The following is a 23,220-nucleotide window of genomic DNA, read 5'->3' as shown; positions in this document are numbered from 1 at the left end:
ACCATGAGCCAGCAATGTGCCCTTGTGGCCAAGAAGGTCAACGGTATCCTGGGATGCATTAAAAGGAATGTGGCCAGCAGGTTGAGGGAGGTTATCCTTCCCCTCTATGCTGCCCTAGTGAGACCACATCTGGAGTACTGTGTCCAGTTTTGGGCCCCCCAGTTTCACAAAGACAGGGAACTGCTCGAGCCAAGTCCAGCAGAGAGCTACCAACATGATCAGGGGACTGGAGCACCTCCCTTATGAGGAAAGGCTGAGAGACCTGGGTTTGTTCAGCCTGGAGAAGAGAAGACTGAGGGGGGATCTCATAAATACCTATAAATATCTATAGGGTGGGTGTCAGAATGATGGGACTGGACTCTTTTCAGTGGTGCTCAATGACAGAACAAGGGGCAATGGGCACAAGCTGGAACACAGGAAGTTCCAACTACACATGAGAAAAAACTTCTTTCCTGTGAGGGTGACAGAGCAGTGGAAGAGGCTGCCCAGGGAGGTTGTGGAGTCTCCTTCCCTGGAGACAATCAAAACCTGCCTGGATGCATTCCTGTGTCCCTGCTCAAGCAGGGGGTTTGGACAAGATGATCTCCAGAGGTCCCTTCCAACCCTACTATTCTGTGATTCTGTACATATATATATCTCAAATCCAATTAGATCCCCACTCATAACTTTCTCTCACTTGAGCTGTGAAACAAAATGATACTGCTTCACATTTACTGAAGCAGAACTTCTTGTTTCAAATTCAGTGAAGAATGTGCCATTGAGTGAAAATTATTTGGCTTGAACTAGTGAGCCTGTTTTCAAAAGAAATCTTAAATTTCATCAGCTGTCAGTTTTGAAGTTTCAGTACTCAGAGTTAAAGCCTCCTAAGGCTTTAACCCAAGATTCAATAGTTAAATACATGTGCTCTTCAGTAGCAATAAGAGACTGACAAGGCAAGAAGTAGTAAATGTCATGTTTTTAATGCTGATTTGAACAGTCTCCCATGAAGTCAAAGCACCAAACCTTGGGTCATTTTCAGTGAAGCCTCATGGCACAGAGTTAGGAACTTGCCTGGACACACCATGTTTTCAGTATTCATCGTTGAAGGGGTACTCTGGATGGTCACGCCACCTGTGGATAGGTCAGATTGAACAAATGAACTTCTCGGGTGAAGCAGGCTATCACATCACTGATACAATTGTCCTGTGTCTAGCAAATCATTTCTCTTCCTTGCAATATAAAGGTGGCCTTCATGGAAGGCTCTTCTGCTTATTCAGCAGCTATCTGCTCTGAATAATCTTCCCTGCAGAGTTGGAAGCAAACCTGTGCATTTAAGGAGAGAATAGTAAAGGACCACTTTTCAGGCCTACAGACTGCCTACCTTAAGGACAGATAGGAAAAACCAACAAGAGTTTGTATGTCAGCTGTTCTCACTATAGTTGTAGATTTAACTCAGGTTAGTAGAAGTGTTATAGGGAAGGGGAGTGGCTTCACTATGTGTGCATTGTGGAAGGGGAAGACTTCTTTGTTCAGATGTCTAGAAAGACCCTCAGAAATAAGGGTTATATTTGAAGGAAAGGTGGAGATATCAAACTGTACTACTTTGGCTAATGCACTTGGAGTTGGCATGAACAGGTCTGGGTCTGGTATGGTGCTTTATCCAAGTGGCTGCCATATCTAAATTAGGTCTAGCTGTCCTCTAGCTCTAGCTTAGATGTAGATGCTCTGCTAGGTTAATAGCACCAATGGCAGAGACTTTACAAAGAAGCTTTGGGGTGACCCAGTTCAGGGGAGAAAGGTATGTTCATGGCTGCATACTACCAAAGGTAGAGATGCTTCAGGCTTCATTTTAAAAACTGCATGGTCAGGGAAGATGCATGATCCAGGGTCGTTCTAAAAGTCAAGAAGAAAATTCCCAGGGTCAACTGCAGGTGAAAAAATAACACTGTGTTTGCCCATTATTGACGGACTTGAGAGAGAGGTAGCTGGATTTTTGTTGTGGATGTGTTTGAGAGGATGAAGCTAAACCACAAGCCCTGCCTTGACAAACACTTCCCATTAGCAAAATCAAAAACTCCTGAAAAGCGTTCTCAGGTGCACCATGGCAGGTGGCTGCCTTGCCTTACTGTAGAACACAACAAATATTGGCATTTATCCCAGCTGTGGATCCTTCCAGTTTGGGAAGGATACATTTTACAATATTGAAGTTAACTAACTGGAAGGCATGAAACATTTTTAATTGGTTGTGTCAAAATATTTAATTCCAATATTCAGCCAAGCTGAAGTGTTTACACATTAACAGATTGAGTCCGGATCACAAAAACAAGCCACAATGCTTTGGCTTGTTTGGTTTCAGTATAACTTGACAGTGTGAGTTGTCAGTGTCATAATATCTACTTGTGATTTACGGAGCACACTTTCTAATCAGATCTCACCTATTCAAAGATCTGAGTCCTTTGAATGAAAATTATTTACTCAGATGAGTCAATACAGCTTGGAATAACTGGTAAGGAAGAATATCTGTAGCAGAGACTGGGAGCACAAGATAAATCGAGCAGACAGATTAATGTAAAATTTGCCCAGCAAATTGCTCCAAGGGGAGAAGAAACCATTTCAGACTCACATTTCCTGGACTACTCATTTTTTAAAAAAACTCAATTTTTCTGCTCAGATGCTTCATTTGCTAACTTATTCCACTGATTCCAATATCCTGTTTGTATGGGCTTACTCACACCATCAGAACAGCAGGTTTGCACACAGTACCCATGGTAGCTGATAACTGTACTGGAAGAGCCAGAGGAAAGATTTTTTTTTTCCATTCCTGCTGGCATTTTTATCACAGCAGCCAAAGGATTTGCACAAAGTTGACTAACCAGAAGTCTTTCTGTATGATGGTTTGACTTTTTTTGATATATTGTTGGATGAAATAAGAAATCTCTTTAGGCTGGTAAGTCATCTGTTGCAGTGTCAATTCTGGACACTTCAGTGTGAGAACATGTAGTAGGCAGATATATGTTTATCTGCTCCTTACATGGCAACATTACTTTTCCAAAAAGCATTTTTCACAGTTGAGGTCAGACTGTATTTAAGCATTTTCATCACACATGGCACTCCTGTGAAAAATAGAGCTGGCAACATCCATCCTATGCATCCTGTTTTCCTTGTCCTCAGTGGCCTCCTGTGTGAAAATTTATTCTAATAAAGCAAAGCATTTAGTGTATTAGTTTTTGGCTTGGTGGCTTAGGAAGTTCTCCTATGGGGATTTGCATCCTTTAACTTTGCTTCTGGAAAAGGCTCCTGCATTTGCACCAAGGTTATATTTCATGTATATACTGCCTAAAAATTTAAAGGATGTTATAGCTCAACTTAACTATGAAAAACCAAAGAATTTCAAATATCATCTGCTAGTGAGAAGCCTTCTGGAAATAAGTGTTGCTAGTTGATGGAAGGCTATTTTAAGTTTTAAGGAACTACAGCTTCAAAGCACCTGGCTGAGCTTAAATGTGAAAGATGAACTCCATTATGATGCTTTTAACTTAGTTCATATTTCCTATCATATTTATGCAGCACACTTATTTTTGCAATGGGTCTAGGAGGATACTCAGGCTGCATTAAAGACTTCCCATATTTAAGCCTTAAAATAAGGTTGTTTTAAAAAAAAAAGGTAAGGTTTTTTTGTTTTTTGTATTTCTTATAAAAGCCTCTGAAAAGACAGGAATGTTCTGTGAGGATCTAGGATTACTTCTGGACTTACATTAACAGTTCCACATAACGAACATTTTTGTTCAGGGCTTCAATTTCTTTCATCTCTTTCTCAGTGAGGGAGAAGTCAAAGATCTAATGGAAGGAGATGTTAGGAATAAGTTAGCATATCTTGTGACGATTGACATCCATAAGTTGCAGATTTCAGCTGTACAATCCCCCCGTCTCCCCAACAAATCCATACTTGCTTGCATTTATAGGAAAGTCTTGAGGACATGAGTAAGTCCAGTCATGTTTGCTTACACTCTTGCAAGAAAAGAAAGGTAGCCTGGCAAGTACTGGGCTACCAGATTTGAAAGCAATACGTTGGCAGGGAAAGCAGGGAGCAGTGTGAGTACTGAATGCTGCAAGGGACACAAGAACAAATTCTTAATCTTATTTGGGTGTGGTGGTCAAGCCAAATGCTTTCTGGGGCTGTGGTTATGAGCTTTTCTGGCACACTTGTATGCAGCAACCCTTTCCTAACAAATCTGCCCCATACCTGAAGACTGGGCAGAACAAGTCAGTCATTCGTGAACACCCACAGCCAGCAACCTTGAACTGCTGACTTACCAAATCACTGCAGCAACTGGTGCTCTGGGATACACCACCAGCTGGAACTTCAGCTACTCCAGGTTAAAAGACACCAAAAATTTCCTCTCTGTTCTATTATTGTCGTATCATGCTACCATTAAGTGATGGGGACAAAAAGCATCAAATGTGGCAAAGCTTGATGTTGGTCAAGCCTTATGTCTACAGAAAGAAATGGGAAAGATCACTTTCTACAGGAGCTAAGCCAATGTAAGTGGATTCATCCATGCACCCTCGGAGTATGAATTTACCTGGAAATTCTCTCTGATGCGTTGTGGATTGAAGCTTTTTGGGATGACAACCACCCCTCGCTGAATGCTGAAACGCAAAGCAACCTGTGCAGCTGTCTTGTTGTACTTTTTGCCAATGGCATTCAGCACAGGATCCTTCAGTAAAGGAGGGGAGGACACATTTACCCTGGAAGAAAATTGGAAAAAAAGAAAACAAAGAAAACCTTCTTAACTTTAATGTCAAAACATAGAGGCACCAACTTGTATGGGGACAGAAAACTGCACCTTTTTGACAAGTAGTGTGAAAGACGGAGAAAAGTTTTGGCACTTAGGTTGGTGGGCTGTCAAAGGCAACTTCCTATGTGATGTCCTAATGTTGACTTAGTTTTTACTTCCTCACCTAAGCACCAACATTCCCAGTTACAGACACTTGCTTCCTGTTAGAGGAGACCTAAGGTGACCTCTTATACAAACACCTGGCATATTTGAGGACAGCATGCAGCAGGAGTGTTGCAAGCTTACATTCACAACAGTAATATTTAGACACTGAAGTTCTAAACTACTCTGAAAAATGGGACAAAGGTATTTTGCACAGAGACCCAGAAATGGAGAACTATTAATCTTTTCCTCGATAGTGACACTGCTATTAGAGGGTAGCATGGAAACTTACCATGTCTCATCCCTTGAGGTTCCCAGTGGGCTGTATCCAACAATAACGATGTCATGTTGCCTGCAAAATTCTAAAAGTTTGGGTTGGGTGAAATAGGGATGGCATTCGACCTACAAGAGTAACATAGAAAGGATGATTAATTAACAGGGCCAGATGCAGAAGCAGATGGTGTCCCAATATTTGGGAGAGCTACAGTCCAGACGATGGTTTCAGGAAAAGATACACGTAAGTTAAGGAATAGGGTAACACAGCCTATGGTTACTGTTCTAATTGTACATTGCTTCATGATGGATTTTTCTTTTTGGTGGACAGCAGATCAACACCTGTGGTTGTAATTTGGCTGCAGGGAATTTTTATCGGCCCCAAGTGGAAAGGTGGCAAGAAGTAGGGGGACAGATGTGAGGGAAGCTCACTAAAGAAGTAGGCTGAGAAGGCAGCCCATCTCATGTGGGTCAGATCTCTGTTTCTGTGCCTCTTGTATACAGGATGACTAATCTGATGTTTTTAGGGGAAGTGTTGGCATAAACTGTCCCAGATTGAAAGGTGAGAAGATATGTAAAAGGTGAGACATCGCCATAATGGTTATGACCTTGTTACAAGCTCTGCCCTCCCACAGTGCAAATACTGTCATCATTCCCTTACAGGCAGGGATTTTCTGGCTTCATTCTCGGTCTCTGGGAAAGGGATGTCTACGAAGTGACAGAACAACCACTGTTTTCAGGCAGTCTGAATCCAGGTGGCACATCTGTGCTTGCTGGCTAGCTGCCCTAAGCTGGGCTTAATCCTTTGCCCGGTTTTCAACAACCCCAGGAAGGAACAGCAATGCTCTGTGCAGTCTTAGGGGCACTCCAGAAACAGCAATTGCATTTTACACCCACTGGGCATGTTAATACCAGTGAAGGGAGCTGGCATTTCCTCCTCTCACAGGCTGCCTTTCCATGCAGGCCAAAGATAAATGAAGGATATAGCCAGCCTCTCTGCCCTGCCCCATGCCAATCCTAGTCCTCCAGGCCACGCATTGAGGGTGGGAAGTTGGACCCAGTTGGTCTCTGGCCTCTTCTCTGATACTGCTAACATGGATATTTGTTTGTGCCAGATGAGTCAGAAGAGTTTCCCAGCGATTTCTAGGAAATGCAGTGAGCTGCCAAATGCCAGAGGCAAAGGTATTGGGCATTCAGATGGGTCAATGCCACTTATAATCTTCTCTGAGCCTCACTACTATAATGTAACTCGGACTTGCCTATCATCTTCATGGGCTTGTTCTGCTCAAGTGGATTGCTTAATGGGGCCTCCTTATTTTAAGTTTTTATCTTACTGATGTCTTACAGGAAAGGCACAAGAGAGCAAATAGAGGAAATTTAGGAGTTGCTTCTGATGGCTTTTAAACTTGGGAAGCTTAGAGTTGCTCAGGATCCCTGGTACTTAGGGTTGTTTTGGTTTGGTGTCAGCTGAGGTAGACACGGCTTCATTGAGGACTGGTTAGCCCTGAATGGTTTGCCTTGGGAATTTTTTTAACTTGAAATAAGGTACATGGCAGAGATTTAAGGTGTGCATTGACTCAGCATTCAGCCTTGTTACAGAGCTTGGCACAACCAGGTTTGTAGTCCTGGAGCAGGAACTGAGAAGACCAATTGTTCCAGCATCTTCAAATACTTTAGCCTATATAGGATGAGTAATTTTTTTCAAGCTAGAAATGGAAGTGTGACAGTATGGAGGGCAACACCTCTAGCAAAACGCGCATCACCCTTGGCTTGGGCCACGCGTTGCCTCTGTGTTCCCTACGGGGTAGTGGCACCATAGCAGGTACTGCCCTCAGCTTACCTGGTTGCTGACAGGTTTGTACTTAAGCCCTGGCTTGTTCAGGATCATCTCCAGCTGCCTGCGGTTGAAATTGGATACTCCAATAGACTTTGCCAAGCCTGCATCTTTACATGCTTCCATAGCCTGCAAAGAAAGCAAAGACCAGTGGAGTCCTACATCTTAGCTTGATTCCTTGGAGCATGTGTTTTAGAGTTAGGTGGAAGATAGTTCATTCTTGAGACTGTAGAAAAACCTTTGCTAAAGCAGAACTAACAGCTCTACTAGCATGAGGGCTGGTGCCATCCTGCTATTCTAAACTCCATTCCTGTGTAGCCCCATTTTCCAGACCAAGCCCTAATGTCTTATATCTCCTGTGATGGTAAAATTTGTCTGGAGACCAGAAAGATTAATCTGAGATATAGACATATAAGTGCCAGGCATCTGCTTTCAAAGAGTTCTGCTTACTTTATGCTGCTTTAGCACTGCCTCAAAGCTGGAGAGGAGAGAGTGAAAAAACCAGATTGCTTTCCTAATAAGTAAATTTTCCCCTTTGATTGTAAAAGAGTTTTTAATGTGAAATCTCTATCCAGTGAAACCCCCTAAATATCTGGCAAGGCACATCACAAAACCAGCACAGAAAACTTCAGTACAGTATAAAATAGGGGAGAAAAAAAGGGCGGGGGGGGAACAAAGGAATTCTAGATATTCTGCACTTCAGCCAAATCCTAATAGCTGAGAAAGCATTATGAATACATGCCCTGGTCTTCATTAGCTTAATCTGCCAGGTTGTTAAGGGGAAAGAGGGGTCCTTTCCTACAATTTTCCCCTTTGCTCCCAGAAACTCTGCACACAAATGATTCAGTGACTGTTTGAGGCAGAGCAGGCCCCACTGTGGAGCTGGATGCCCCCCTCCTGTTGGTTTTATTATTCCTTTCTGTCTCAAAGGAGCTGAAAGCAGGGAGGTAAGAAGCACTGTGTATTTGATGACCTCTAGTTGGCCCCATATGCTTTGTATCACTCAGTGACAAGTCAGCAGATATAGTCACCTGGAGCCATTTTTGCCTGCTAGCACCATACTGCGAGTGTGAAATGATCTGGATTGAGTTTAGCCGGTTTTATTTAGATTGATGCTATTATTTGCAGGCACTCACCACCAACTATTTTTTCTCTTGGCTTATTATCTGAAGAGAGTGACCTGCTACAATATATCCTTTACAATAAGCACCAGCTTGAAGATAAAAACATAACAATATTCAGACAGCTGTTGCTTTCAACGTTTGAGCAGTTAGCTTGTGAAAGAGAGGAATGAACGGCGTCAGCCAAAGACAAGGGTAACATAAACACGGTAATCCCTGTTCCCTCCGAGACCCAGTCTGGATGGCTCAGCTGCCAGGAGAAAGCCTAAGCCTGCCCTGGGCTTTGTCCCACTCTGAACTTAACTTTACCCATTCTCCATCTTTATGCGCTGCACCTCAAGTAGAGCTAAATTGGGACATGACTATCCACCTCTGGATGGTGCAAGCTGAAATGGATGATGTAGTAGCTCATGTTACCTCTCTTGGTGGGAACTGGGCTGAATTAGTAATGTTTTTGTAGGAGACCTGCTGCAGAAGGAAAGCCAAGCAGCTTTGGTCATGGATTAGAGTAGCCAAGGCTTCAAAAGGCAGGAACGTGAGGAGGTTGCTTAATCTCGCTTTCTGCCTCAGCTGAGATCCTGAAGCAAGTGGTAGTATGCTTAAGGAGACATCTGGCTATAGGACTAGAGCTCATCATAAACAAATTTAGGATGCAGTCTTTCAGGCAAATGCTATCTCCCTCCAAGTTTCTTAGGAGAAAAACCTTGTGTTCTCATCTGATAATTAAATTTAGAAGTGAGTGAACTTGTTCTGATGGCAAGGGTTTGTTTTTTTTTTTGTGGGGATGTTTTTATGGTAAGCTTTAGGGCAAATTCTCTTTTTTTTTCTTGAAAGTGAAAAGCTTCCCTTTTTTGAGGAGGACCCAGTCACTTCTTAGGGCTCCAACTTTCTCCTGCTGTAAAGATCTAATAAAGAGGAGAGATTGGTAAAACCTACTGACACCTCAATTAGCAAATGTAGAGTGTGCACTCCCTGAAAGAAGGAATGTGGATGTCAGGTATTTCAACAATGTTTTATTTTTTTTTATAAAAATAACTAAGTGATGGCAAGAAGCAACATCCTTAGGGACAGAAGTAAAACTTATCCATAGAGCTAGTAGAATTTGATCCATTTGCCCTGTCAATATGGCTCAGCTCTCTTTATGAAGGCCACAAACAAAACTGAGAATGTGGATCTGTGTTTTTTAAAGAATATATGGATGGATGTTGTGTTTGCTTACCTCCCAAGTGGCACATAGGTCTGTCTCATGGTAGATAAATTTTCCATTTTCATCTCTTGGGTAGATTGCATCTCCAGGCTGAAAAGTAAAACCACATTTTTGTGCTTTAAAGAAAAATTTTTACTCCTCAGGGCAAAGATTTTTTTCCACAGACTGTTTCCACTAGCAAAAAAAAAAAATCAAAAGTTTTCTGAAACACCTTAAGTTCAATGGGTCATTCATGCTGGGCTTACCACATCCTCCACTGCTAGATCATCCTTGGATACAATTCTGAAATGTCACATGAGTGCACACTCAGAAGTTCCCGGATGGCCTTGTTTTTCAATAAAGTTTTGATATTTATGTTGTAGCATCCAAAGGACTAGTTTCCTTCCAAAGGGCTGGGTTAGAGTACCAACCTGTGTTCTCTTCCGCTTCTTCCCTCATTTCTTCCCAGCCCTTCCCCTGACCCTGCTTGTGTCCTAGGTATCTGGGAGGAGTACCAGCTCAGTCCAGCTCCCAGCTGTTGGAGGGACCATTTCGAAGAGCTACTTACTACTAGTAAAGGGCTATGTATGTAGCCACAGTACAGGCAGTGAACCTCTTAAGTGCATTATCAACCTTTCTTTGGGCACTCAGAACTCTTTCTTCATATCTCTATACCCCATAAACAAGACTTCAGACATGTGCTCATGAGATACCAGCTCATAACTCAGCTTTCTCTTATTTGCTGGTCATTTCACTGTTGTTGCAGGCAATGCATTAACACCTCCCTCCCTTTTGTCTGATTGCAGTTTCTCTTTTTTTCATAAAAACCCTTCTGTGATTTTTGATATTTGATCTGACTGCAAAATGCTACATTTCAAAGGCCTGGGTACAAGATGTTGACACGGTAACTGCTTGGGAACATGCAGCTGTGACTAATATGATCAGTAACTGGCGCCTCCCAATTCAGTCCAGAAGTTCAAATTCAAGGCATCTAATGGGAAAAGTGAGCCTAAGGAAAACACAGCCTCAGATTTCACAGGCCAAGGTTTAAGTAACAGGCATAAGTTTGTCTCCTCCATATGTGCTGGTTTTCCTCAGTGAATTCCACAAAGATGACTTGTTGCCTTTGTTGCTATGTCTTGCTGAAAAAGAAAATCTTGACTAGAAGGTGGTAGGTAGCTGTTGTGTACATCTTTCTATTAGAAGACAAACTGTTTGCTGTCATAACTTGAGGTGGAGAAGCCCTATTTGCAAAACCACCCCATGGTATTTTGGAAGCAACCATTTCTCCCTGTGATATTTCAGCAGACTCTCCAAGGACTGCAAGCTCAATGCATAGCAGTTGGACTTCTCTGAGTTTAGGGTATGAGTCTGAATTCAAGATCTTTTACTCTGTTCTGTTTCTAATTTGTTAACTTCTGTGCAACATCGCTTTTTTTTAATAGTAGTCAACAGACAGCAATCACGCTATCTAATTTATCATCCCCCCATTTTCCTCGATTTCTATCACTTGTGTTCTAAAAAGAGAACAAAATCAGGATGAACAGTGCTTGAAGATGAACTTATCTTGACTGAGATAAGTGGTGCCAGCTTTTTGCACCAGCTTTTTGCAGATTTCCACAAGGATCAATCCTTCCTCCTGCCTCCAGGGAACTGCATGAGGTGCTGAAGTACAGTTGTCCCTACTCAATAATTTCCAGGCAATACTTTCTCTGCCAAGCTAACCTTTTATGCAAGGGAGTTCCTGAACGGAAAAACTGTCTGCAGATGGATAAAGAGGGACAAAAAGTGCTGAGTTCTGAAGGTGACAGGATGGTGGTTAATGGGTCTTTGAAAAGGTCTTTCAGAAATTGCTCACATTTCTCAGCTTTGGGTTCTTAGACTACACTGCACCGCTCATTCCCACAAAAGCTGTTGTCTTCTCTTGCAGTTTTCTTGGAGATAGCCATGCACCTTAGACTGCGCCTCAGGTGGCTTCCTACCATGCTGCTATAAGAGCACTGAAATAAGTGGGACAACACCATACAGTTATTGACACTATGCAGGGATCACATTGTGTCATGTCATGTTCAAAGCCTGGAGGCACTCTGAAAGCTACCAGACAGCTTACTTGCATATTTAAAACACAGCAGTTGGTAACCACTGAGAGGAAAAGCCCTGCTCCCATTATAATAATTTCCTCACCAACACAGATGCAGGAAGGCAGGTCTGCATATCCCATTGCTTTCACAAAAGTCTTTGACAAAAGGGCTTTCTCAAGAGAGTAATTTTAACAACTTGTGAATGCCTATTGTATAATCAGAAGGCAATAGGAAGTCAAATAGTGAGGCCATTGGCCTTTTTTGATATATTTTCTTAAAAGGACAAGAAGATACTTGGATGAGACTTGTTCAATGTAAGGCTAAAATACCTGCTTTCCTGCTAGATCACAGGAAGTTCCATCTGAATATGAGGAAAAACTTCTTTACTGTGAGGGTGACAGAGCAGTGGAAGAGGCTGCCCAGGGAGGTTGTGGAGTCTCCTTCCCTGGAGACATTCAAAACCTGCCTGGATGCGTTCCTGTGCCCCCTGCTCTGGGTGTCCCTGCTCAAGCAGGGGGTTGGACAAGATGATCTCCAGAGGTCCCTTCCAACCCCTGCCATTCTGTGATCACAGAATAATTTAGTTAGGAGGGTTTTAGAGATCATTTAGTGCACAGGTACCTGCTTACTGATGGATCAGTGATCTGAACAGAGCCCCCTAACAAACCTGCCAGTGGGTATGATCTCCCTAGGCAAAGGGAATGGTGGCCTGGAGGAGACGTTCCTGCTGGTCATCTGCCTTGTTAGGGTGGAGGGGCTGAGTACTACTGTTGGACTAAAGGGAAAACAGACAAAAGTCCTGAATGTGGAATCTACATGAGGGAAAAATGCAGGGAGGTGTGGGCTAATGTTGGTAGGTCAGTGAATAATGTCACTCCAGATGTTAGTCATTCTTGATCCACCCAAAAGTGCTGATGTGGTGGGGCTTTCCTCCTCTGAGTGGTGCTCTCTGAAAACAGATTCCTCTTACTCTGCCTAAAAGCCCCTGTAACAGCTTGCACCACTGGGCTCTGCAGGGGCATGTTTCTTACTTGTTTCAGACTGGAACCATAAGCTTTGTCTCAAGTACTTCACTGGTTTCAAGCAGAAACTGCTTTTGCAAGAATGCTTCTGGGGAGATGGGAAAGTACCAACATTTGTAGACTATAAGTTTGTTAGATTTACTCCTGCACATCCCTCACCAAAGGCAAGCATTGCATGCGGCATGGGTGTATTTGTGAGAGAGGGAGGAAAGAAAGGGAACCTCTCATCATTGCAAGAGGGCGGGTTTTTTTCTTTTTGTATTTGGCACAGAAAGATTTATATTTTTCAGGCAGAAAGCAACATATTTTTTTCTCTCCTCTCACGGTGGACATAAAGGAATAGCAGTCCTAGAGATTCATTCAACAACTCAGATTGTTGATACAGGCCTCAGGAGTCAGATGTATGTTACTTTAAAGCCAGATGTCTATATCTTTATATTGTGAGACAATGACCTTCACTATGTGGGAGAATGAACTACTAGAGAATATAAACACAAGCAAAGGGAAGCAGGAAATTGCAAGTGGTGGGAAGTTTTTAAAAATGTACCCAAAAGGATTCCATACGTGGGACCATTTAAATAAAGTTTTAATATCTGAGTTCAGTTACTCCTATACAGGTCTTAATGGGATATGGCTTCCTTGGGGAAAAAGGAACTGCAGGACTAAGGTGATTGCTTCGTTGGTAAATTGCTTCCTATCTGATGCTTCTGGCAGTTTGGAGTCCATAGTAAAATATAATTTTAATAATCAGAGAACTACCTTAGTTGCAAAAAGAGGCCAGTTTAGAGCTTAAACATCCCACAGAAACAAGTAGCCTGCTAACTGGCTGACCCTATTCTCTCTAAGAAAAAGGATTTAATTGGTTCAAAGACACTTAAATACATTTTTAATCTCATTCTTCTAATTTCACTAGTATTTCATTTGCCTTTATATCATGTACTTGTGGAAGAAAATTGTAAAGCCAGGTACAAATGGCTGTGCAACCAGAAAGTTTGGGGACTTGCAAGAGCTTGTTGCAAGGGAGGCATGCAACTCTAATGTGAGCTCCTTGCATTCAAAGATTTTGTCTACAGGTTGCCCAGAGACAGCAGTATGAAGGCTTTAACTTTTTAGACATTTGAGAGTGAGAGAGGGACAACCCATGTTTGGGACCAACTGTGATCTACCGAAGCTGTCCAAGAGGAGATTAAGATCATAACCACGATTTGCCCAGTGGCTTTAATACTACTGAGGCTATTCCTTTTCGGGACAGAGTAAGAAAACCACCTTGATGGCTTTTTCCCCTTTCTCTCTTCCCCTCCAAACTTTGCCCCTAGCCCTTTGCTCCTTTGTATAACCACTTTCCTCCAGTGACCCCCTCCCCATGCCTCAGAGAGGATTTAGACATACAGTGCTTCAGCTACAGTAATTCTTCAGCACAGAAAGTGTGCAACCCCACTTAAGAGACCTGTTATTCCAGTGGAGACACCCCATGCTACAGCTGTCAGTAACTGTTCTCACACCACCTATAAGCCTCCCTTTGTGGGGGTAGTGTGCAGAAATGTATGCATGCAGTTTATATCAAACATTATTGAGCCAAAGTGCTGTTTTCAACATGGCCTGGAAGCTGCAAGTAGAATGCTAGATAAGGACCTTGGTTCAAGCCAACCGTTCACTTTTTGGGGCAATGTTTATTTTTACCTTGAAAGCCATTGGCAGCTCAATGATGTAGAGATCAACGTAGTCCAGCTGCAGGATCTTCAGGGTTTTCTCCAGCGTGGGGCGCACTAGCTCTGGGGGGTGGCAGGTATTCCACAGCTGGGGAGGCAAACACAGGCTCTTTTTTGGGTGCCAGGAGGAATAGTGAGCATCCTCCAGCTGACACCTGCCTTCCCCCCCACCCCCACCTTGTTCTTCTGACAGAGCCCATTATGCACAACACAAAGACACCGTGGTGCCACTGCAAGACAAAGGTGAGGGGCCTTATCCTGTCCTCTGCCATATGCAGATGTAGAGCTTACATGTGACCCAGTAAAGCCATTACATATTTATTACAAGACAGGTTCTTCTGCGCTGAGTATATTGCAAACTCTTGCTCAATGAACTTAGGCAGATTCCTTTTGCTTTCTGAGTTTTCCAAGCATATGATTTCACTGGAAAACTTTGTTTCCACAAGAAATCTGTGGTCAGTTTTATGCTTGAAGGCAGAGGCTTGGATCATGTGAGTTAGCTATTGAACAGCCAAGCACCCAGCACAAAGAGAATCTTTTGGTTTTCTCCTGTGGTCATGGAGCCTGAGTGAATGCCTGACCTAGGGAAGTTTTAATTTACTCCCCAGTCCTCACTGAAAGATATATTATTGTTTAGTTACTATAACACGGGTGTGACTAGTTAAAGCACAGCCTTTTCAACCTCTTTAATCACAACTCCTTCCTTGTGGGGTTATGCCCTGAGATTGCTATGGAGTGTGCTTAGTTGATTAGCTTTCAGTACTATCTCTAACTGAACTCTGCTGATTAAAATCTCTTGCAAGAATAAAACCATAGTCATGGTAATTACTAACCAAGAGCTCTTTGTAAACCAACTGCTGCAGTTAAAATCGACAAAAACCAGAATTAATGCACAATAGGTTTAAAGTGCCATTTGCTTGTGTACAATAAGCTGGACTATTTTATCTTCTTTTTTCAACACATAAAACTGATATGTGGAGTCATGTTGACGGTTTTGGCACCTTTATTGGCTGGAAAAACCTTCTGTTTGCTAGTATTGTCATTGTCTATCTGGTTCTGCCACCAAAGCTGGCGGTCACCATATGCCAAGGCATAGAATGAATGCATTTGTGAGACACAAAACACTTGAAGTGACATTTTTAAGAGAAGATAATGATTATAGGCGTGAAAGAACACAGTCTGGGTAAGTTTTAAAGTATATTTGGTATTTGGTTTTTTTAAAACAATATTATTGTTTTCCCATGGAATAACTATCTGCTCAGTTCTGCCAGCAGAGGCAAGGACACATTATCTTGAAGTTCAGTTGTACTGAGAGCAGCACACCTGACCCTGCCCTAAGCTGACAAACCAAAGCAGGGTTTGGCACCTGGAAATTCATAGTAGGCCTTCCCCAGCCATATGTTGCAAGGTGTGAAGAGTTTATGATCACTAGGCAATGGTTACACAGGCTGAGGTGTACTACAGTAAAGGACCAAGCTCCTACTTTCAGAGCTTTAAGTTGTTCCACTGGATTTTCTGAAAGCCTTTGGTCTGTGTGTTTTTTAAGCATTTTATATGTAAAATAAGATGTTGTTTTGGACTTGAATATAGGTAAGGAAATGAGTCTGTATACCCTTTATGTTTAGTGTGTTTTGTTACTGTGTTTTAGAAATTCAGTAACCTGAAGTATGTTGATAGTTTAGAAGCAGTTTTTTCCGAGCGCCCTTTCTAGCACAGTGCTATTGAGCTCAGTACTTGCCAGTGAATATACTTCCCTTTAAAAAACTGCAGAGGTTCTAAAGAAACAGCCTTTAGAAACAGCAAACATTTGTACTATGTTAATACATAGATGCCATGGAAACTTAAGAGTTTCATAACTGTTCTCATGATTTGTACAAGTTATTGTATTGTCTACATGGGTTCTACTTAGGTAGATGTTTGAGCAGTCAAAGCTGCCAGCTGGCTTTGGCATTTCAGGACACCACATTTCCTGGAAATGTTACTTCTAGTTTAATGAAAGAAATATCCTGGGATGAAAGAGGAGACCAAAAAGGTCTTGCTATATAAGCCAAGTGAGATGTTGGCAGTTGATATAAAACCTCTAAAATTTCTGGATGCTGAGCTGCTCTGCCTGATCAGCCAGCCAGAAGCAAGAGCCAAGTGCAAGTGCTGATGATTTCAACTGGCAGATGCAGCACAACTGCACCAAGTCACTATTCCAGTAACACTGCCACTCAGCAGGGCTGTTCTTGTTAGTCCTTGTTGACAGAACAGCCTTCAATTTGCATAATCTCTTTTTTAAAGGAAGATCTGCCTGAGAGGCTTGAGTCTGAAGGGTCTTGGGAATTTCCAGTACTTCTGATGTCAGTAAGGCTGAAAACAAAACCAACTTTTGTTGTGCAGACTACTTTCAAGAATGGTCTACTGTATCTACCATGTTCCCTAGAAGATGCAACAGTTCCTATCAGTCAGTTTCCAGTCAATGGCTGGTGTATCTACCGGTGGCTTGATACTTGTCTGTAGTTCATAAGATGTGTAAGTTTGTAAGGTACATAAAGCTGAAGATACAGAAGCTCATAAAACACGGGGCATCCAGTCCCACTCTTTCTGGGAAGTTCAGAGCTGCTGTGAAAACATTCAATGAAACCTGTGAAAATCCTGGATTGTGATTGATTGAATTGGTTGCAGATTATTTTCCACTTCTAGCTTTGAACTCTTTAAAGACTACAGATGGGCTATCACCCTGAGCACCTGAAGTGTTGTCAAGCACAAACAGGACATAACAGAAGGATGAATCCTTGTGTGTCTCATCTCACAGTCACAAGACAGGCTGGAACCACAGACATTGACTATCATGGTACTAGAAGTTGCAGCCCTGTGGCTTGCAGGATCTGCAGTTTAGGGAACAACTGAACTTATGATCAAGAAGTGAAATGCAGTTTCATAGGTGGCTCAATGTTTAGGAGGATGTAATTAACTAGGAAAACCATCTAGTGATTAGATCAGACAACTGAATATAGAAAGGCTTAATTAAAAAAGTAAGTTTAGAAGCCTGATAAAGTTTTACCAAGAGATGGACTTTCACAGAACTTAAATGTTTATATGGGAAAATAAACTCCAGGGGAAACAGTTGGGAAAGTTAAAGACTCAAAATTTTTAGGACATCTGGTTCTAAACTTTTGGCACAACTTTGTGGTTTTGATTTGAAATATTACTGGTAATTTGTAGTAATGAAACTATAAAACAGTTGAAACAAAATTTTGACTGATCCAAATCAACGTATTTGGCATATGAAAGACTGAGAGACTACCCTGATAAAGGTGGAAAATTTGAGGATGTGAAACTTTTCGCAGGATGGCAAGGTTGTTACCAGTAGAACTGAGCAGGGAACTTGGAAAAGAGTTGCATTCTTTATAGATTGGAAATTGCTGTACTTGGAAATTGGTTTATAGTTGCTGAAAATCCACTTGGTCTGCAAACTACCCAATCTGATGCTTAGTTTCCCAGATCATAGAGCTTAATCAAATTGCCCACAGTAAAATGGGCCTTTTATCCCATGGGATCTTTCACTCTAGGAACCGTGGTATTTATTTCCAAGTCTGCTGAGTAACTTTTGTGGATTACATCTTATTTGGGAAAGGAGAAAAGGGAAAATATTAGGCTGATATGTCCAAAGAAGCACTGCAAGAAGAGGAACTTGAGGCTATCAACTCTTAGAAACCGGACAGGCACCATGAATTTTCTGGGGCCATCCGATCTTTATTCTGCAAAGTGGAATGAGCTCTCTCTCTTATAACTGGGATCTAAGCATCGTAGTTGTAACAGGTTTTGTCAGACGCTTCATTGGACAAGGGATTTTGTTCTTCTAGGAGAGAATCAACTCTTACTCCTAAGTCTTTAAAGCATTAACTAGCTCATGCATTACTCCAACCTCATTGCTCTAGAACACAAGTGCGATGACATCTTCTCTCCAAGTAAGTTGATTCATCATCCTAGAACTTTTTAATTACAGGTGATACAGTAACTAAGGGTGCAGTTTGATGAGTCATTTTCTGGCAGTAGTACCAATGTAAGCACTTGCTGTTCTCCTGTACACACACACTTGCATGCACGTGCTTGCTCCCACCCCTTTCATTGTGCAATCTCACGGCAAACTTGTACAGGGAATTGCTCTAACAGATAATAACTCATTTGCAAGATCATTGTCCAGGTCGGACTCAATGTGCAACTATACAAATGTGCGTGACAGCACAACACGTGGGACAGTAACAGTTTAGGTAGCACCGCTGAGTGTAGCAATGGTCTAAACTTGCAGGTACTTACAGTACTAGGCAGAATGGATGTTGCATGGTTCCCACTACTAACTGAGCTTTAAGCTGAGAACAACAGTGATTCCTGTACTTTACAGCAAATCTACTGCTAATAAAGCTCTGAGGCATTACAGGAATGCTAGGGAAGAGAAATAAAGCATGTTGGGTCTGGAAGCATGCCAGATGTTGACCACCAGCATCCTTAAGAAAGCCCATTCACAGAAATCCTGGATTTAGTGTAAATCATCTGAGTGCAGCTTCTCACCTTGCCACAGTAAAAAATGTCTTCTCTCTTGATCCTTCCTTCAGCAATCTTCTCCTGGATCGCTTGTCCCACTTCGTGCTCATTGAAGTAGACAAAGGCACCATCAATATGGCGGTAACCTGTATCAATGGCAACCTTCACCGACTCCAGACAGGAACCTTTGGGAGTCTAATGGGAGAAGAAAAAGAATAAACATAGTTCCAGCCTCCTGCTCACATCCCTTGCAATGCTATAGAGTCCCTGAGATATGCACAAGGTTCATGCTGGGGTTCATCCATTCTAACCACCCCTTGCTTCCCCAGACAGCTGTGTTTCAACTTCTGAATAAAAATGTGCTGTGCACTTTTCTTCAAAACTGTGCAAATGTGGAATTAGACTGGAAAAAGGTGCAAAGCAAAAAATTCTGTATGTGTCTGGGAAAGAGAGAGTACTAGAGTGCTCAGAAAGTAGAACTGAATGTATTTGATATGAAAATTATTTCAGAATTTCTTATCTAGAGAGCAAGGACTTTCCTAAACAGCTATTTGATAAAATCCTTTACTCAGGTGGGAGAGGACTTTTTGGTTGAGCAGAACTGGTCAGCCACCTGCCTGATCAGAGGCTGTTTGAATGCTTTATGGCCCAGCAGAGCAGGAATTTCAACTTGACTTCTTCCTCCTCAAATCAACTTACCATTGGTGGTATCAGAATCTGAAGGGTGAGAGCTCAGGACTTCTACTGGTATTCCCAGTTCTGGACAGTTTCTTTACCGTGTGGCTAAGAACTAGTAGATGCTTTAGTGTACATTTATATACATCTTACTGCTTCTATTTAAGGTGAGCCCAAGAAACCTCTTAATAAGTCCAAGTGGTATTTTTTTACTATGTGCTTCACTGACGTTTACTCATCTTTGCTGAAATTCAGAGTAAGCTTGTTTTTTCAGAACAGTTATACTTTCCATTAGCCAACGTGGCAAGCAAAGCAAGTGTAGGCCAAACCAAGCAAAAAAGCATAAGGCTGGTCACTGAAATCATTTGATCACTGAAATTGTACTGAAAGTCTTATTGTTGCCACACTTTGTATAACGAGAGAGCAGCTCTAAGTGGTGGTGGTGGTCAAGGGCTCTCAGTGACACATGGCAATACTGTTGTCCTACCCTTTTCATAGGCATTGCTCTGCTGCCACAAGGACATCTGATTCACTTAAAGGAAAGCTGAAACAGGGTGAGTCAACCTGCTCTGCTGTGCTGCTGCCTGCCAGCAGCAAATGCCAAGAGGGGAATTTTGCTACCCCCAAGTGAAAGGCCAAGACCATACTGCTTCTCCTATGAAAAATGCAGATGCCAGAGACATCTGGAAATGAGACAGGGTATGAAGAGAGGGTGTAAAATATGTTGGTTTTGCTGATGCCAAGGAAAGACAAAAAGTGGGACTGGCAATATGTGCTGTTGGGAAGGACCACTTTCCACCACAGCAATCAGTCTCCCCCCGCCCCTCCCTCCAAGCTGCCCTTTGACAGCAGCCACTGGCTTGGCTGTCTGGGAATTTGCCCTAAAATAAGGAGCTGCTCTTTTACCACTTGCTGAACTAGACGATGTGAAACTCATAGCTGCCCCAGGATGCTGCAGTCACTAAGGATGCTGCTCTGCCTTTCTGCGTTCATGGAAGAAAGATCTGTGAAGGGCTGCTGAAGACACATGGGAGTCAACCTCCCTGTCTTTCAGTCCCAGAGCTGTAGGCTGGTGGCAGATTATTCTGGGGTAATGGGACTGTATCCCTGCCTACTTGCTCTGCTCTTCTATGTCCCATCTGGGCTGGTTGCTATCAGACACAACTGGACTGACTTCTGTTTAGGCTCGGGACATTCTGCCTAAAGGTTACTTAAAATGCAAAGCTGCTTATGCTTGCCCTTTATGTATTACAGACGTGAGTGAAGGCTGACAGGCAAAACGGCACAATTTGGCATGCTAAAATATTTACAGCAGTGATGATGCAATATTGTCTGCTTAATTGAGAGAGACAACGAAACACTTGTTTGAGTGCTTTGCTGCTTTCACTGTGGGAAAGGCACACTTGTTCCCTGCCAGGGCCCTTTCCCAGTTGTTAGTAGGATGTAATGAAGACCACGGCAGCTAAAAGACTTTCAGGAGCAATCAATGGCTAGTTTTCACTCAGGGCATGTCAGGCAGCGCTACAGAAGCACAAGGCATGGAGCACTGACAGCCTCCAACGTCTTTGCTGTTTTGTCCCTTCCTGAACCTGCAAGGAAGGATTTGAGGAAGGCAGCAGCCAAAAAAGCTCTGACACGAGTACTACAAGCCTGCAGTTACAGATGACAGTAACCTCAGATGTCTGTCTCGGCAATGAGATGCACGAGGCTATAGCGGCGAGTGCAAAGCTCGGGCTGACTAGCACAGAGCAACAGGGCTCAGCTTAAAGGTCTTGTGAGATCAAGTCTAAGTGATGACAAGTTGTCCAAAAGAAAAATATATTTTAAAAAGTACAGTCAGTGTTTTCTCTATGAAACCTGATTTTTCAGTGTGACTTTTAGATTGCTTCAGCCCATTTGACTTCTACCATTCAAGGGTCTGAAAGCAGAACATTTAGAGTAGAGTGACACATTATCTTAACACATTTCTTTAAAAAAAAGGTTTTGGTTTGGGTTTTTTGTGGTTTTTCGTTTGTTTGTTTGTTTTGTTTTTTAACTTTTTGCCTTTTGTTGAAGAGCCCGAAAGTGGGGTGTGGGCCTGATCCTAGAATTTCCTCTCTCTTTTTGAATTCTTGAGAGATTGCTTGAACACGGCTCCCAGTTGTTTCCTGAAACTGTAAACTAAACTCCACCACCCAAGGAAATGTTGATTATTGAGTTACATCTTTTCTCAAAAACCAGGGCCAGTTTGGTCAGTAACAGAAGCAAAAGGAATAGGTGAAGAGAGGTAGTGTCTCATGTATAGGGGAATGGCATAATTACAGACTGGGGAGGAGGGCAGAATAGAGGAAAATGAGAAAGCTTGCAGTTACTGCAATTGCCTTTGGCTGAATCAGTTAACTTATGTTAGAGATGAACTTGTATGTATTTCTTAATCTTTTGCATGGGACTTACACACACCTGTACAAATAATCTTGTAAAAGACTCCTCCATCTCAAGGATTAATCTTATTCTTTAGGGGCTTGAGGAGGCTTTTTTTGGATCAGGCCTTGATTACCAATGGCAGGAGATGGGTTTACATTAAATATAAATGTTTTCATTGCACTAGTTCATTTCATCTGATGTGGTATATTAGTTCTGACAGATTCTGGTCTAAGGTGCTTCATAGAAAAATGCAAGGCAACCTAGAGAAGAGTTTTTGGAAAATCCTGCCTCTGTTGAACCGTCCCAGCTGAAGGCCTGGGACATCTGTGAGTCTAGAAACTTTATACCATATGTTTATTTTTATTCTAATGGAGAAACTATCCTTTCTAGCATTTCACATATCTAATCCCTCCAAATCCTATAGTAATGGGCTGTTGCAAACTGTGCTGATGAGCTGCACAGGCTAGTCATGTTGTGGTTTTGTCACTTTTTAGAAGTATTGCCTGAAGTGTCATATCTTATTCCGTTGTTTCCTGACAGACCATATTAAAGCTGGATGACTCAGATCACCACCACTCATCCGTCTTTCCATCAGAGAAGGCACAAACCTGGATCTTTCCCCTCTACCCGGCTGCTCAGCCTGAGGCGGTTTAATCTCTCCTGTCTATTAAGGAAATAAAGACTTCAACTAGTAGTGACCAGATCAGAGATTACCAACTGAAAACCAGCTTTTACTTAAGTTCAGATACAAGTTTGTGATGCGACAGCTCTTGCATTTCGTGATGTTGTATAAGGGTCGGGGCTTCAGTCACAGCAGCTGTTGGAGCAGTGCCTCCCAGGCTGCCTGGCCACGGAGCAGCCATCTTTACCAGGAAAGCCAGACCTCCTCCTCCTTGCTGCAGGTGATACTTACTGGTGTATATTATCTAAAACATGGTTGCCTGGGCTGTCTACTCATTTCAGGTAGGCCTTTATTCTTGCACCTTTCCCAAATAAGCAGGACTCGCATTTAAAGCAGCACAAATGCCAGATGAGGTACTGAAATGTCTCCATGCTGTAAACCTTTGTGCTTTGTCAGTAGTAATTCAGGACGCTTTGGCCTTAAGACAAATCTTTGCTTCTTTATTACTTTTTATTTAAGTGTAGATAAGAGTATGCTTGATCCTTAGCTGTAATTAATGTTTCAGCTTCTAATCAGTGTGCCCTGCAACTATGCTACTTTGATCAAGGACTGTTGTTTTAGAACTGGAATTTTAAAACCACTTGTACACTGTAAGTCAGATTTTTATCTTCAGTGCTCTTACAGTCAGTCACTAATTTGTGCCCAAAAAAGGTATTAGATTTATTACATGTTTTATGATAAAAGAAAAACTGCTTGGCTGACTAGAACCACTTGCCTAATCACTAATAACTCCTTCAACAGCATCTAGGTAATTTTTAAGATCATAGAGTTTAAGGAAACAATACGTG

General features: G+C 42.3%; 1 protein-coding gene across 1 annotated transcript in view; it reads right to left on the bottom strand.

Annotated features, from left to right (window-relative positions):
* Positions 1-940: 940 nt before the first annotated feature.
* The window catches only part of AKR1D1 (aldo-keto reductase family 1 member D1), a 34,584-nt gene continuing 12,304 nt past the window's right edge, over positions 941-23,220 (bottom strand). Inside the window, exons 2-9 of the mRNA XM_064456838.1 lie at positions 18,700-18,867; positions 14,117-14,233; positions 9,367-9,444; positions 7,033-7,155; positions 5,212-5,321; positions 4,563-4,728; positions 3,734-3,816; positions 941-1,110 (exon numbers count right to left, since the gene is read on the bottom strand). Coding sequence (XP_064312908.1) covers positions 1,068-1,110; positions 3,734-3,816; positions 4,563-4,728; positions 5,212-5,321; positions 7,033-7,155; positions 9,367-9,444; positions 14,117-14,233; positions 18,700-18,867 — 888 coding nt within the window. The 3' untranslated portion in view covers positions 941-1,067. The remainder of the gene's footprint in view (positions 1,111-3,733; positions 3,817-4,562; positions 4,729-5,211; positions 5,322-7,032; positions 7,156-9,366; positions 9,445-14,116; positions 14,234-18,699; positions 18,868-23,220) is intronic.

The sequence above is a fragment of the Phalacrocorax carbo genome, chromosome 1 (genome assembly GCF_963921805.1).
Source record: "Phalacrocorax carbo chromosome 1, bPhaCar2.1, whole genome shotgun sequence".
NCBI lineage: Eukaryota > Metazoa > Chordata > Aves > Suliformes > Phalacrocoracidae > Phalacrocorax > Phalacrocorax carbo.
This window is presented reverse-complemented; position numbering and strand designations above follow the sequence as displayed.